This window comes from Mastomys coucha, unplaced genomic scaffold, assembly GCF_008632895.1.
Source record: "Mastomys coucha isolate ucsf_1 unplaced genomic scaffold, UCSF_Mcou_1 pScaffold16, whole genome shotgun sequence".
In the NCBI taxonomy this organism is placed as follows: domain Eukaryota; kingdom Metazoa; phylum Chordata; class Mammalia; order Rodentia; family Muridae; genus Mastomys; species Mastomys coucha.
In genome coordinates, this window is record NW_022196898.1 from 32,930,783 (window position 1) to 32,944,161 (window position 13,379).

The 13,379-nt window shown below is 46.9% G+C and overlaps 1 protein-coding gene across 5 annotated transcripts in view; it reads right to left on the reverse strand.

Annotated features, from left to right (window-relative positions):
• The window catches only part of Tmem131l (transmembrane 131 like), a 141,512-nt gene extending 128,168 nt beyond the window's left edge, over positions 1 to 13,344 (reverse strand). For 4 of the 5 annotated variants that reach the window (XM_031374204.1, XM_031374202.1, XM_031374201.1 and 1 more), the window contains exons 1-3: positions 13,117 to 13,344; positions 12,452 to 12,522; positions 5,127 to 5,170 (exon numbers count right to left, since the gene is read on the reverse strand). In XM_031374204.1, coding sequence (XP_031230064.1) covers positions 5,127 to 5,170; positions 12,452 to 12,522; positions 13,117 to 13,240 — 239 coding nt within the window. In that variant the 5' untranslated portion in view covers positions 13,241 to 13,344. Of the gene's footprint in view, positions 1 to 5,126; positions 5,171 to 10,098; positions 10,143 to 12,451; positions 12,523 to 13,116 lie in introns of those variants that run through there. The other variant, XM_031374205.1, reaches the window with a different exon arrangement.
• Between the last annotated feature and the right edge of the window lie 35 nt (positions 13,345 to 13,379).

A 13,379-nucleotide genomic window follows, 5' to 3' on the forward strand; every position in this document is an offset into this window, starting at 1 on the left:
TAACGTAAGGCACCAAGGGACTTTACATTGACAGAGACCTGATGAACAGTTTCCTGAAACATTTGACAAATGCAGTGGCTCTCTCTGAAGCCACAACCTCTAACATCAATGCTAATGCTATAGCTTTGCCAGCCAACGGCTGACTTCAGTCCTGGATATGGAGAACAAGCTAAACACAAGTTCATGAGTTAAAAGAGTGATACTCAAAAGCATGATCTTCCAGTACAGTATCTAGCAGCTTTTCAAGTTATTGAGCCTGGAACTGAGGAACCAATAGAAGGAGTATTAGGTTGGCCCTTGGGTACCACAAAAGGCAGTTTCCACAAGGAGCTAGCACCCTGTGCTAACACTAATGTCAGAGTGCTATGTGCAGCACAGTTCAGGAGGTAGCCAGAGGGAAGGGAGGGAGGAAGGAAAACGCAGAGGGGATACACTGCCATGTTGCTGAAGGGAGGGAACATGGGAAAAGACCCTCAACCACAAGTGACTTCCTGTGCCTGTGCCATGCTTGGCAGTCAGTAATGTGGCCCAAAAAAGGCTGATCTCAAGAGGAAGGATTCATTCAACACGTCACTGGGATGGGAATATGAAGAGGGGTTGGAGGCTCTGAAATTGAGCCACACATCCAAGGTCCTGAGAGGGTATGAAAGGGGCAAAGGGACCCTTTCTTCCCTCTCTCCCTTCCTCCCCTGTACCTTGCTGTATATAGCATGCTAACAATAGTATTAGATCAGGGTGCTTGCTCTTTTCACCCAGAGCTTGAAGTTGGAGGAAGAGCCCAAGGAAGAGCCCAGGAGCTCAGTTTAGGACACATTAGCTTTAAAGCATCTAAAGATAACAAAAAGGTTATCAGGGGACACTGAGATTTCTAAACAGAAGGGGCTTGCTTTCCATATATACATATACATATATATATATACATACATACATACAACACACACACACACACACACACATACGTATCAGAACAAAATAAAAGTTAAGTGCCTGGGGTGCACCTTAGTGACAAGGTGGAGGGGGGGGTGCAAGAGAGATCAGAAATTGTCCTCTCTCATAGAGAAGAACTGCAAAAGGACAGGAAAGGTCACCTAAGATGTCAAAGCAGGATGAAAGGAATGTCCACAATGGAACCTCAGGTGACAAGGAAGACCTGATCAAATGATGAACTTTTTTTCAGCTTTCTGAAGGTAAGCAGAGGGTAGTGAAAAGCAGCTCCCTCCCAACAGGGCTCAGAGCTGAGGGATGATCTCCTCTAGGCTCTGCTTCTGCCAACAACTGGACCCCTCAGCTGCTGAGAGGTCACCAGAGTCTTGTGGCTTTCCAGTGCCCAGGATCTGCCTTTAACTGACTGGCTTTACGCTGTGTCAGCAACACGGTCTGCTGCTGTTCCTAGGCAGATAAAAAGACATTCTGAAAATCTAAGGGGACTGGGTATATACTCAGTGGTAGATCAGGCTGGGGTTCTATGCTCAGCATGGTACGAATTATCACCAACAAAGACCCTTCCACACACACTGTCCCTAGCCAGGCAGGGTTTGTGATTTATAGTTCTTTTTAAAGTTAAAATAACAACATTATTCATTCCTCAGCAATTCTTAAAACTTTTCAGATCCTATCAAATACTACTGTGCTCCAAAAAGGCTTATCAAAGAGATGTGTACTAGGGAGCCAGCCCGGCTTCCCAGCGCGCCTTCACTCGAGCAAGGGCTGGTTTGCTCACTCTCCTCACAAATCTCCCAAAGCAATCTTTCTTTCTTGGCAAAGTAGATTGCTGCTGATATCTGAGAACACCCAGGAGAAAGGAGAGATGGGGAGGAGGGAAGGAAGAGAGTTTTCAAATAGTGCTTTCCTGGCTCCCAACCAAATACAATTATAGAGCGTCCATAGAAGACGAAGTCAAGATAACACAAACAAAATCGTCACCAAGGCCCATTACACTGACGGCTTCCTCAACTGAGTGGGAGGTAACAGGCAAGCCACTCTTGAGGCCTCGAGGCCCAGAATCAACCATGTCCTAGTCAGGCCCACCTCAGGCAGCCTTGGTAGTGAATCTCTAGTGATCCATGGCGGTACCAATCATGCTTTCCCATAAAGCAGACTGTGTATGATCAAGATTATTTGTCTAGTCTCAAGTTGTTATAGTAGTAGTTACTCTAGGACATCAAGGCAGAAATATGTGCTTTTGTTGAACTGATGAAAGCAGCTCAGTTGGCTTCAATTCCATTAAAACTGCACCACTGTATTATGGTGCAGTTCATTAAAATTATTTTTTTAAAGCTATTGAAAGGCGTAAAGAGATACTAACAACTTCATAATTAGGACTAACGATAACGGCATTAAAACAGATGGGAACCCTAGTGCTGGGTTGTACTCCAAAGCATGAATACTCACATGAATTACTAGATACACAAGAGGAGGCAAATCTACACAGAAAGACTTCCAAACGACTTGCGATGACATATCGTGGTTCTATGCAATAAATTTGCTTCACAGAACATGCAATGAACAGAGGTAGTAAGGAGAGCTCACAGGAGGGAACCCTGACAGACAGCAAGACCAAGCCAGAATCAAAGGAGAAAGAGACACTGCCATATCTCCTCCCCAGATGCGACAGGGTGGCAAGACATCTTGTCTTTGTGGCCTTCCTCCTGACACTCCAGGTGACTCAGCCATGAGAAGAATTACCAGACAAACTGAAATTCAAAGACATTATACAAAATACCTAACCCCCTCAAAAGGTCATCAAAACTGAAGAAGCTATGACAAACTGAGAACTAACTATGCCCAAGAAGACAGGGCAACTCAAACTTCACATGGGAACCTGGAACCTAAAGCCCAGGAACCCGAGAGCATATTCAAAAGCAGGGGGGACCCTTTGGGGTGAGGAGCCTTGGAATGTGTTGGATTAAAACACAGTATCCATGCACTGATGTAAGTGGCTGAGCAACAGAGACTGGCTGAATTCCCACTGGGAACTCAAGACAGCCTGCAGATGCCTCAGCCCTGCGAAGGAAACACGACGACATCCAAACGAAGTCCAGAACTTGGGTCATAGTAAGAGACCAGTGTTGGCTTCACCGTGATAAATGTACCAGAGTACTAAAAAATGTTAGCAGTGACAACAGAGCATCCTGGCTGACAACTATGCAAGCCCTGTCTCTGTATCTCTGTGCCTTTCTTATAAATCTTCATCTATTCTAAAGCAAGTCTTGGTGCATTTGGGTTTCAGCTTTGGATTTATAAGATGTGGTTCAGGAGGGCCTCACCCTGAGAATGTAGCCAACGATGCCCTTGAACACCTACCTGGTCCTCCTGTTTCCACCTCCCAAGTGCTCGGGTTATAGGCAAATGCTACCATGTCCAATTCAAACATTTATTTTGAAAGTCACGAGATATTACACTGGTGTGAGGAAGTTTTAAAGATCAACTGAACAATGATAACTTTGCAGTAGCTCATCAATAAGCAGTTCACACGTGGGTTGGTGACTAATTTACCTTTCACGTAGTACTGTACTGAGGTAATTCTACTAACTCCAAAATCTGCATTCCTAGAAAAGGACACAAAGAAAGCCCTCTAAAGGAGCCTTCCACCTATGTCATAATATAATCTTCACACACCAGGAACAATCTCAATCCCTAAAAGCCAAAAGGAAGGAAGGAAGGGAGGGAGGGAGGGAGGGAGGGAGGGAGGGAGGAAGGGAGGAAGGGAGGAAGGGAGGAAGGGAGGCAGGGAGGAAGGGAGGCAGACAGGCAGGCAGGCAGGCAGGCAGACAGACAGGCAGACAGGCAGACAGCAGATTAAAAGCAAAGTGGCTGGAGACAAAGCAAAATCCTGGACTGACGGCCACCATCAGCATGAGGTACTATCAGGCTGATCCAACAGCTACGGAGGCGCAAGGCTGACATGGAAGGGGAAGGTATTTCTGAGGGAACAGAAGCTTTGCATCTGTGATGCTTGTACAACTGGGAACAGGCTACAACTCGAGTAACAGTATGGAACATGAATTATAGCTGGAAAAAGTCACCACCAAGAAAGGTATGTAGCAACCATTCTTTCTGGTTTGTCTTTGCTTTTGTTTATGACAGAGTCTTTACAAGCAAATATACAGACTATATACGTACGCATTATACATGCACATACTGACATATACATACATGTGCCATCTAACACCTTTAAGTTGATAGAGAACTGACAAAGGGGCTTGTAAAATGGCTCAGCAGGTAAAACTGTCACTTTTATTCATGACAACCAGAGTTCAGTCCCCAGGCCCCACACGGTGGTGGGAGAGAACCCACTCTCTCCAGCTGTCCTCTAATCTCTACGTACACACCATGGTGATGGGCACATGCTGTCTGTCTCATGCACCCATTAAGAGAATTAATAAATGTGACTTGAAGAAAGAAAACTGACAGAAAGAAACTGCCCTGAACTGCGTTGTGACAATTCAGGTCTGACCCCAGCACCTAGAGTGTAGAGACTTCTGAAGTTCAAGGCCAGCTATAGAGTAAGTTCTAGACTGCCCAAAATACAAGAAATCTGTCTCCAAACGTAGGAAAAATAATGCTATTTCTAATTAAGAAGAAAAAGAAAATGGTAGTGTGTGTAACATGCATTAGGCCCATGGTTTGATCTCCAGCAATACTTAATACAGCTTTTTTTTTTTTTTTTTTTGGAGACAGAGTTTCTGTGTACACACTGGCCTCAAACTCAAGAGATCCTCCTGCCTGGGCCTCCCTAGTACAGGGATTAAAGGTGTGCACCACCACCGCCAGGCTACTAATTCAACATTCCACACTACACAAGGCAATACAGGTCGTGTTTTGGTGTGTTACGTTCAGCACTGGGCACAAAGTGTGACCTCAACAGATGTTTCTGAACAAGAGGGAAGGCCTAAGTACACCCCAGGAAAAGCAAGGCTGAGGTGCAGTAAACAAGAGAGTACTGTCAACAGTTTTCTGTGTCATTTTAAAAGCAAAATCAGATTGAGGACTACAGAATGTAGACTACACAGAGGTCACAGAGGTCAAAGAGAAAGGAACATTAGAGACAATATTGAGCACATACACAGACACATATGGAGACTCTGAATGTCTGGCCCGCAATGACCTGACCTTGCTTTTCTTACCTCTGTTCTTGAGAAGGCTCCTCCATATCCTCTTCAGAATCACCCTATAGGAAAAAAACATCCATTAACAGCCGCTTCAGAGAAACACAATCACCAAAAGTGGCCTGATGAGCTGCAGCGAATGCCTACAACGACGCTGTACTAGGGCTGCTGAGATGGGTCAGTTTAACCACTGCTCTTCCAGAGGGCCCAAGTTTGTTTTGCCAGCACACACATCAGGCAACTCACAAACACCTGTACCTCTACTGCTGGCCTCTGTGGGCACCACACATATTCACATATAGACACACAGACACAAATAAAAATAAAATCCTTTGCTTAAGAAGGATGTTATAATGACAATATATGGCAATATAAAGCCACAAACTGTCAAGTGGTCTCTTAGACACTCATGTCAAGTAAATAGCCTACTGGTTTAAAAACACAGCCTAAACACAATTTCAAAACAATTCCGATATCATATCAAGAGCCTTTTCTTAACATTTTAAATTTAATCATATAAGATACAGTTGGACACTATAGCCCCCAAGAGCAGAAAACATTGTTTAGCTGGACATAGTGGTGTACCCCTTTAGTCACAGTATGAGGGGCATAATAAGCTGGTGCAGTTTAAGGCCAGTATGGTATACATAGTCAGAGGTCAGCAAGACTGCATAGTGAGACTCTGTCTCCAAAAAATAAGTAAACAAATAAATGGTAATTTAATTTAAAAAAAAAGATATTGTTTAGCTCAGAATTCTATTAATGAATACGTGTTATATTTCAACATCAATAAAAAGGCTGCTAATTTTGTAAATTAAGTAAAGAGCACCTTAAAAGCTCTCGTGTGTATGTCAGGAAGAAAAGGCAACTGAAACATCAGCAGGGTAGACACAGAACAAAGCCAAGCCTGGCTAAGCACCCACAGTGCCCAGACCAGGTGATGCCCAAGTGGCATGGCCCTTCCTTGACGTTTCCAGACTGACTCACTAGCTTCTCATCTCTGGCCCCTCTACTTCTGGTGCAGCTGACCCTCTGGCCTCTCCTCCTGTCTCTTCCCAGGGTCCTCTGCACTACAGCTTGAGCAGATTAGAGTCTAGAGGGATGGCTCAGTGGTTAAGAGCCATAACTGCTCTTCCAGAGGATCTGGAGTTTAGTTCCCAGCACCCATAGCAGGCAGCTCACAACCACCTATAACATCGGGCTTCTCTGTGCATCAGGCAACCACAGACATACATAAATAAAAGCAACTAGACCTTTTAAAAGAAGCAGTTCAGCACGTCAGTCTACACTGAAACTACAAGGCTAAGACTGCTCCTTCCGCCCCATCTCTCAACCACACTGCAGACATTCCACCAAGGCCCATCTTTCTCCGAGGGCAAGTCTCAAGCCTCAAAGGCAAGCTTTGCTCTGCACCACACCAAGCCTAGCAACGTCACAGCAGTCTCCCTGTGGGCATGGCACACTGCTTACAACTTGGTCTTACTTCCAAATGCTAGGACCTGTACCCTGTCTCAAGCGTCACTCCCCAGGGAACACAGTTGTCAGAAGTGCCTGCAGAGAAGCTTCTGGTCTCTTTCAGGCTGGCCCCACTTTTGCTGAGGGTGGGCACCATCACAATGCTTGACCCCTAGGTAAGCCTTCCAACAGGAAATTCAGATCTGTCCACTCTCCTTCATCCTGCCCACTGGCCCACCAGAAAAACCTTGTCACTCCTTACCCTGTAGTGTATGCCGCTTTTCAGTGTCCCTCCCTGCTCAGTACTTGAGGGTGACCCAAAGGCTGAAGCAAAAGGGTGAAGTTTTTCCAGACCAGACTGAGCTAACAGTGAAACCCTGTCTCACAAAACAGAAAATGCTCCAAGAGCTCCACAGTGTTCATGAACTACACTCCAAACACTTTCAGGAAGGGTTGGCCCATCACAGAACTGGCCCTGACACACGCATATCCTCCCTCCAGACCAGAAGGTTCTGGTTGCCATTTAAAATGCCACAGTAGAAAATGCACGACATTGTCTACCTTGAAATGCTTTGGGTAGGGCCCCTTCTGGCCTTAGGCCTTAAGTGACCCCTCTGGGAGACATGGGCCTCTTCTCTCCATTCTTAGTTTTAAGCACTTGAAGGCTGTCCCAGGCATTACCAGCTTCATCTGCTTAACAAAACCAAACTCTCAAAGAAGACCAAATCCTCTCTAGTCCTCCTCCCCACCCCATGCCCCAGGGCTGTTACACAGGCCATCGAAATCCCAGGCTGCTTCTGAGGACAGGCTCAAGGATCATTTCACAGCAGCATACAGAGACCTTCTCACTTGGACAGCAGGGTCCACTCCAGCAGGTGTTTTGGTTTACTGTAACACCCTCTGTACCTCAAACAGCCTGGCCAGCAGGCTTAGAGCAACCCAGCTGTCTCGGAGATGCTAACAGCTCTCAGGCTCTCTGAAAACTTCTAAGCAACTTTCTCTGGATCAAAATAGAACAGGAAGTTACTTCCCTCTAACACAGACTCTTTATTGCCACCAAAGTATTTGTCAGAGGATACTGAAATGTAATTATCACAGCCAAAAGTGCAGGGCCCTGGAACTAAACACATCCCAGGTTCAAATCCTCTCCAGCTACTTTCTTATTGCAGCAGGTGGCTTATTTACCTGCAGTGTACCTCTTTGTCTTTCAGGTATAAAACCAGGCAGAACACTTCACACCCTATAGGGTTTGGATTTGAGTGAAGACCACAGCACTTAAATGATGCAGACAGTTCTCAACGCAAGTTAGTCATTATTTTTCAATATTGACAAAAAGAGATTAAGCCAAAAATAAACCTCTATGACAGAAAGCTTTCCAAATACTAGTTAATGATTCACTGACCAGGGTTGCAGTATTACATAACACTGCACCTGGGATTAAAAACAAACAAATAAACAAGCACACATTCACTGTACAGTTCTGGCTTAACTTTCTGCCAATTTCTATAATCCATATCTTCAGACTTAAGAGTGGAGGAAACAACAAGACATGCATGGTATTTTTAAAGACAAAGTTTTCTCCTTCATCCCTAAGTCAGGAAAGTTCAACTGTGCTATTCCAATGCTTGGTGTTTGCTCAATGACTATACAGGCATCCGAGCCCCCAGCTGGGCTGGCCCATCCATCCCACCAAGGCCCCAAACCTGGCCCAGCATCTACATCTCTGCTCTTGGTCGGTCATGAGTGAGTCCAAGCAGACCGGGACTGCCCCGAATGTGGTTCTCACAATAACAGGACAACGAACGCTTAGGCATTCCATCTGCCATCTTTAGGACTTGAGTAATTTCATGGATAAAAAAGTGGAGCCAGGCAGTGGTGGCGCACACCTTTAGTCCCAGCACTTGGAAGGCAGAGGCAGGCGGATCTCTGACTTCAAGCCCAGCCTGGTCTACAGAGTGAGTTCCAGGACAGCCAAGGCTACACAGAGAAACCCTGTCTCGAAAAACCAAAAAAAAAAAAAAAAAAAAAAAGTGGGGCCAGATATGACAACAACCTCTCCTCCAAAGGCATTATGGGTGACTATTGAATGCCAACTACATAGGGAATGTTGTAGCCAGAGCAGAGCCCTCAAACCTCAATAGAGACAAGGCACACATGGTTATCAAAACATCAGAAAGGAGATGATGGCCACAGCATAGCAATCTAAGGGCCCAGCCACAAGGTGCTACATGCCAGAGTCAACATCCATGGTTCACACCACAGACAACATACTGGGCTCAGCAGGCCCAGGACCAGCCTGGAGAGAGAGTCCCAGAGGAGTGACTGGAGAAAGAGACAAGGTCAGACTGCTGGAGACTCCAAAGGCCAGAGCAGGTCAAGAGAATATCATCCTATATCCGTGGATCAGCAAGGTGCACGGAGCTTGTTATCTTACACAAAGGCAGCTACCACTAGACAGCTAAGGAAAAAGCCTGTGTGGTTTCTCTACAATCACCACTTTGGATTCAGGCTCTTGGATAATGGGAGGCGGGGGTCTGTAACTCTAACAATAAAGTCAAATGAGTTTTTCTTTCCTCTCATTACGACATAGCTTTTTGTGTTACTATACCAAATAATTTCCTAACAAGTGACTACATAACAAAAATACATAAATTGGGCTGGGAATATAATTCATTGCTACCAGTTGCCTAGCATGAACAAGGCTGAGGCCCATCCTTAGGAGACTAACACTAACACACACACACACACACACACACACACACACACACACACACACACACACACACGAATAACATCAATATCAGTTTAACCACCAAACCCATCATACTGAGTTATCTGCCCTGGTGCGGCCCCTTCAGCAAGGGAAAGTGTTTATGTTTTCCATGACCAAGCTTATGAGTTGGCGAAGAAACCACCAAGATGACAAGCACCCTGGAGCTCCTCTGAAGTTGGTATGATAAATACGCCACTCTGCCCGTGAGAAAACTGGTAACAAAAAAGAGGTATGCTGGGCCCAGATACAGCCCAGTGACTAGAACACGTGCTCAGCACATGCAAGGTCCTGGGTTCAACCTATAACAACAACAAAAAAGGCTGACTTAACAGGCTAAGTGGGACTCATCAGGACCCATACCTAGACACTTAAGGGACAAGATGGTCCGGAAGCTTGTTAACAAGTCAGTTCAAGTTTTTTGGTTTTTGTTTTTTTCCTTTCTTCCTTTTTGGTTTTTCAAGACAAAAGGGTTTCTTTGTGTAGCCCAAGCTGTCTTGGAACTCACTCACTCTGTAAGACCAGGCTGGACTCGAACTCACAGAGATCCACCTGGCTCTGCCTCACAAGTGCTAGGATTAAAGGCGTGCGCCACCACTGACCAATTTCATATTTTTTTATGAATGACGAATAACAAGTTCTTAATCACAGTTCCATAAGTTAAAAAAAAAAAAAGGACACTTCCAAATAAGTAACTGTATAAATAATCAATATCGGGCAAATCTATTGTTCATTGAACACTACATCTTGACATTTCAATTTCACCTCTCACTGACAACTTTTAGGTTCCAAAGCTATTTTCTGGTCTTCCTGAATGGAAGGCATAAGATTTACAGGACACCTATAAATATTACCCAGACTCTTATGACATACACAAGAAAACCTTTTGAAACTAATTCTAAGTTCTTTGAAAAGAACTCCTTCCCAATGACCTTCTTTAGAACACTCTGTATCTAAGATACACACATCCTTCCTCCCTGCCCAGGCAGCGTAAGCACAGTGGTACAGTATCTAAAGGCCACACATATAGAGATGATACATGCAGAAAATTACTGTGAATACTAGTTTTACTTTCACTCCACCACTGATTAAAATACCCTTGTTGTCAACATCCCTGTGGTGAGTATTCTGGAGTGACCCATTCTTAATCCTAACCATTTTTGTCAGGACAAACTGAACTACCTATGCACGTAAATAAAATCAAGCCAGAAGCTGGACATTTTACAAAATAACTTTTGAGCCTATCAACGATGTAATTAATGCTACCACAGGCCTTGACGTCTCCATTCCTGAGCACAAACAATGCATCTTTCACAGGAGCAGAAACAAATACTACCAATCACTGTCTGGGCTGGCCTCCATCACTGCCCTGCTCAGCGGACCCCAAAGCAAAGGCACAACAGTACATCTTGACCTGGAAATTCTGCTGCCTGGGATACTTAGGAGACACTCTCACTTGGTAAAACTGGTGGATGGAGCCAGGTCCAATAGAAGATATCCATTCCTGTGGCTCCAGCTAACTGGGGGATGAAACAGGAGGATGGCTTGAGTGGAGGAATTGGAGGCAACATTGCAAGACCTTATTTTAAACCACAGCAAACACCCAGAATGGAGAGGGAGAGAGACGAGGATATCACGACTGTAGTGAAAGTGTCACTGTATCCAAGGGGCAAAGACCAGGAATGATATTCAGCAGACTATAGTGCACAGGGCAGCCCCCCCCCAATGAAGAATTCTCTGGGTCAAAGGTCACTCATGCTGCTGTTAAACAACTGATATTCACAAATATGACTATTTAAACACACCAAGTGCTAAGTGTAGGATCTCAGTTAAAGTTATAACTGATTTCAGCTTTGAGGCTTTGGTTGGTTTTTTCGGTTTTGGTTTTTGTTTCCTCTCTTTTCAAAACAGATGTATTATTTAAAACTCAAGGGTTAAAAATCCATATGGGAATATACTTTTAGAAGAAACACTTCTTGCTAGTGGGGCTTAATCTCAAAGGGTAGGTAGGTTTCCTGGAGCCTGCTGGCCTTCGGGAAAAATCTGGGAAAGTTTCTCCTAAAAATCACCTCTGCCTGTACGCTGTTATTCATTGGCCCTGGTCAAAATGAATATTCCAAATATCTCAAAGGCAGCACTGTGCACGGTTGCCGTTTCAGTGAGAGAGAACGGTAAACCTGGAGAGTGCAGAGAAGTTAGAGTTTAACACTCTGACTTTAATGCTGCCACCAGCACTGGAAGAAACGAACACTTTAAACAGGCAAGCTAATGCTCTCTTATCACTCCAAACACACACCCCCAAATGCATTTTGGGTCTCTACTACACTGCTGGTGAAGAACGGTCATCAAATTATGTTCTCAAAATTATGTTTAAGTGGGTAGGGTACCTTTTGCAAGTCAATGAGCATTTCTTGCATAACTGAAACATGCAATTCGAGACAAAAGCTTTGCAGTACCACATCCGCTGCAGCCTGAAGCTCTCTACACTACACATTCCCAATAAAACGTTAGCAATTATTTTTCCACATGTAATCATTATATCATCGTAGGGGGGTGAAAAAACCTGAAATTCAGGTTCTTAAGTGGGTGTGTGCTAACAGGAATTAAAGACACTTGGAGAAACTCCAAGATTATACTTCTTTAAAGTCACTTCTTCATCCCAAAGCTACTTAGGCTAATGGCAAGAACCACTCACTAACATTTATGAAATCAATATTCCCATTGTGTTCAACTCTCCAGCCACTTGCCATCCACACCACACCCGACTGCTTAGACACAGCAGTGTAGACCCAGAAGCAAGTCCTCCACCCACCCTGGACCACTAACAAGCCAAGGAAGCCGCCACTAGCCAGGCACAAGGCTGTGAGACACACAACCCTGCTGAGGTGGCCTGGACACCCCACCTTCTGAACTTGGGGCGGCCCTGACTCACACCCTGTCACATGGCGCGGGAGCAGACAGAAGAGCCATCGTTGCCAGGTGTTCAGGCTCGGCACGACCGTTTATTTGCCTTGCAAAGTGACCCGAGCGCTCCTGTGCCACTTGGGGGAAGGCCGGCCACCTCCAGGCCTCTCCTCCCTCACACGCCCACACCCGTCCCGTCACCGGTCCTCCTCACCTGAGTGGGCAGCAGGAGTTCCCCTTCTTCTGCCTGCCACAGCTCCACCACGTTCGGCAAGGGCTCAAACGCTGCACGGACACCAAAAAAACACACCGCGTTTGTAATGCACGGCAAAGAAATGCTTCCTGTTTCCTCGCCCGTCCCCTCGTGCCACCCGTCTGCCCCCAAACAAGTCTCCTTCTCCCCCTCGCAGGGGCAGGCCACCCGAGGCTGTGAGCCCAGGATGCAAATACAACGCCCAGCCGGCGACCCCGGGGTCCAGAAGGTGAGGGCGTGCGGGCTTGGTCAAGACCAGGGGATGAAGCCACCGCACCAGGCACGGCGACCCCCAAGCCACCGGGCTGGGGGAAACAAAGCTGCAGGAAGCCGGGCGCGGCGAGGCACCCGCGCGCCACACAAAGCGGGGGATGCGCCCGGGGCGCAGGGGCCCGCGCACAAAGGCTCCGGGGCGCCCGCGGCTAGCGGTCCCCGATCCCCGCTCTGCCCGCTCCTGGCCTGGCCTAGAGCCGCCGAGGGGACGCTGCGGTCTTAGGGCTGCAGCAGCCCGTCTTCCCCAGCCGCCCGAGTCCCCTTCCTCCGCGAACCCTCACAGATTTCAACAGTTCCCTAAAAGAAAGGGGGGGCGGGGCGGCGGGGACAGCCAGCCCCGACGACGGGCTGACCTTGTCCCTGAGCCCCTCCTGGACGGCAGCAGGACAGCAGGACCTGGAAGACGCCCAGCAGAAGGTTCACGGCGGCGGCCGTGCGGCGGTAGGCGCCGGACTGCGGGCGCCGGAGCCCCGCCATGCTGGTGCTCGCCGCGCTCGCTCGCAGCGATCTCCTTCTCTCGCTTGCTGGCGCCTGGGCCGCCTAGCCGCGCCCCGGGCCCGCCCCCGCGCCCTGGCCCCGCCCCACCTCCGGCCCCGCCCCCCGCTGTTGGGCCCGC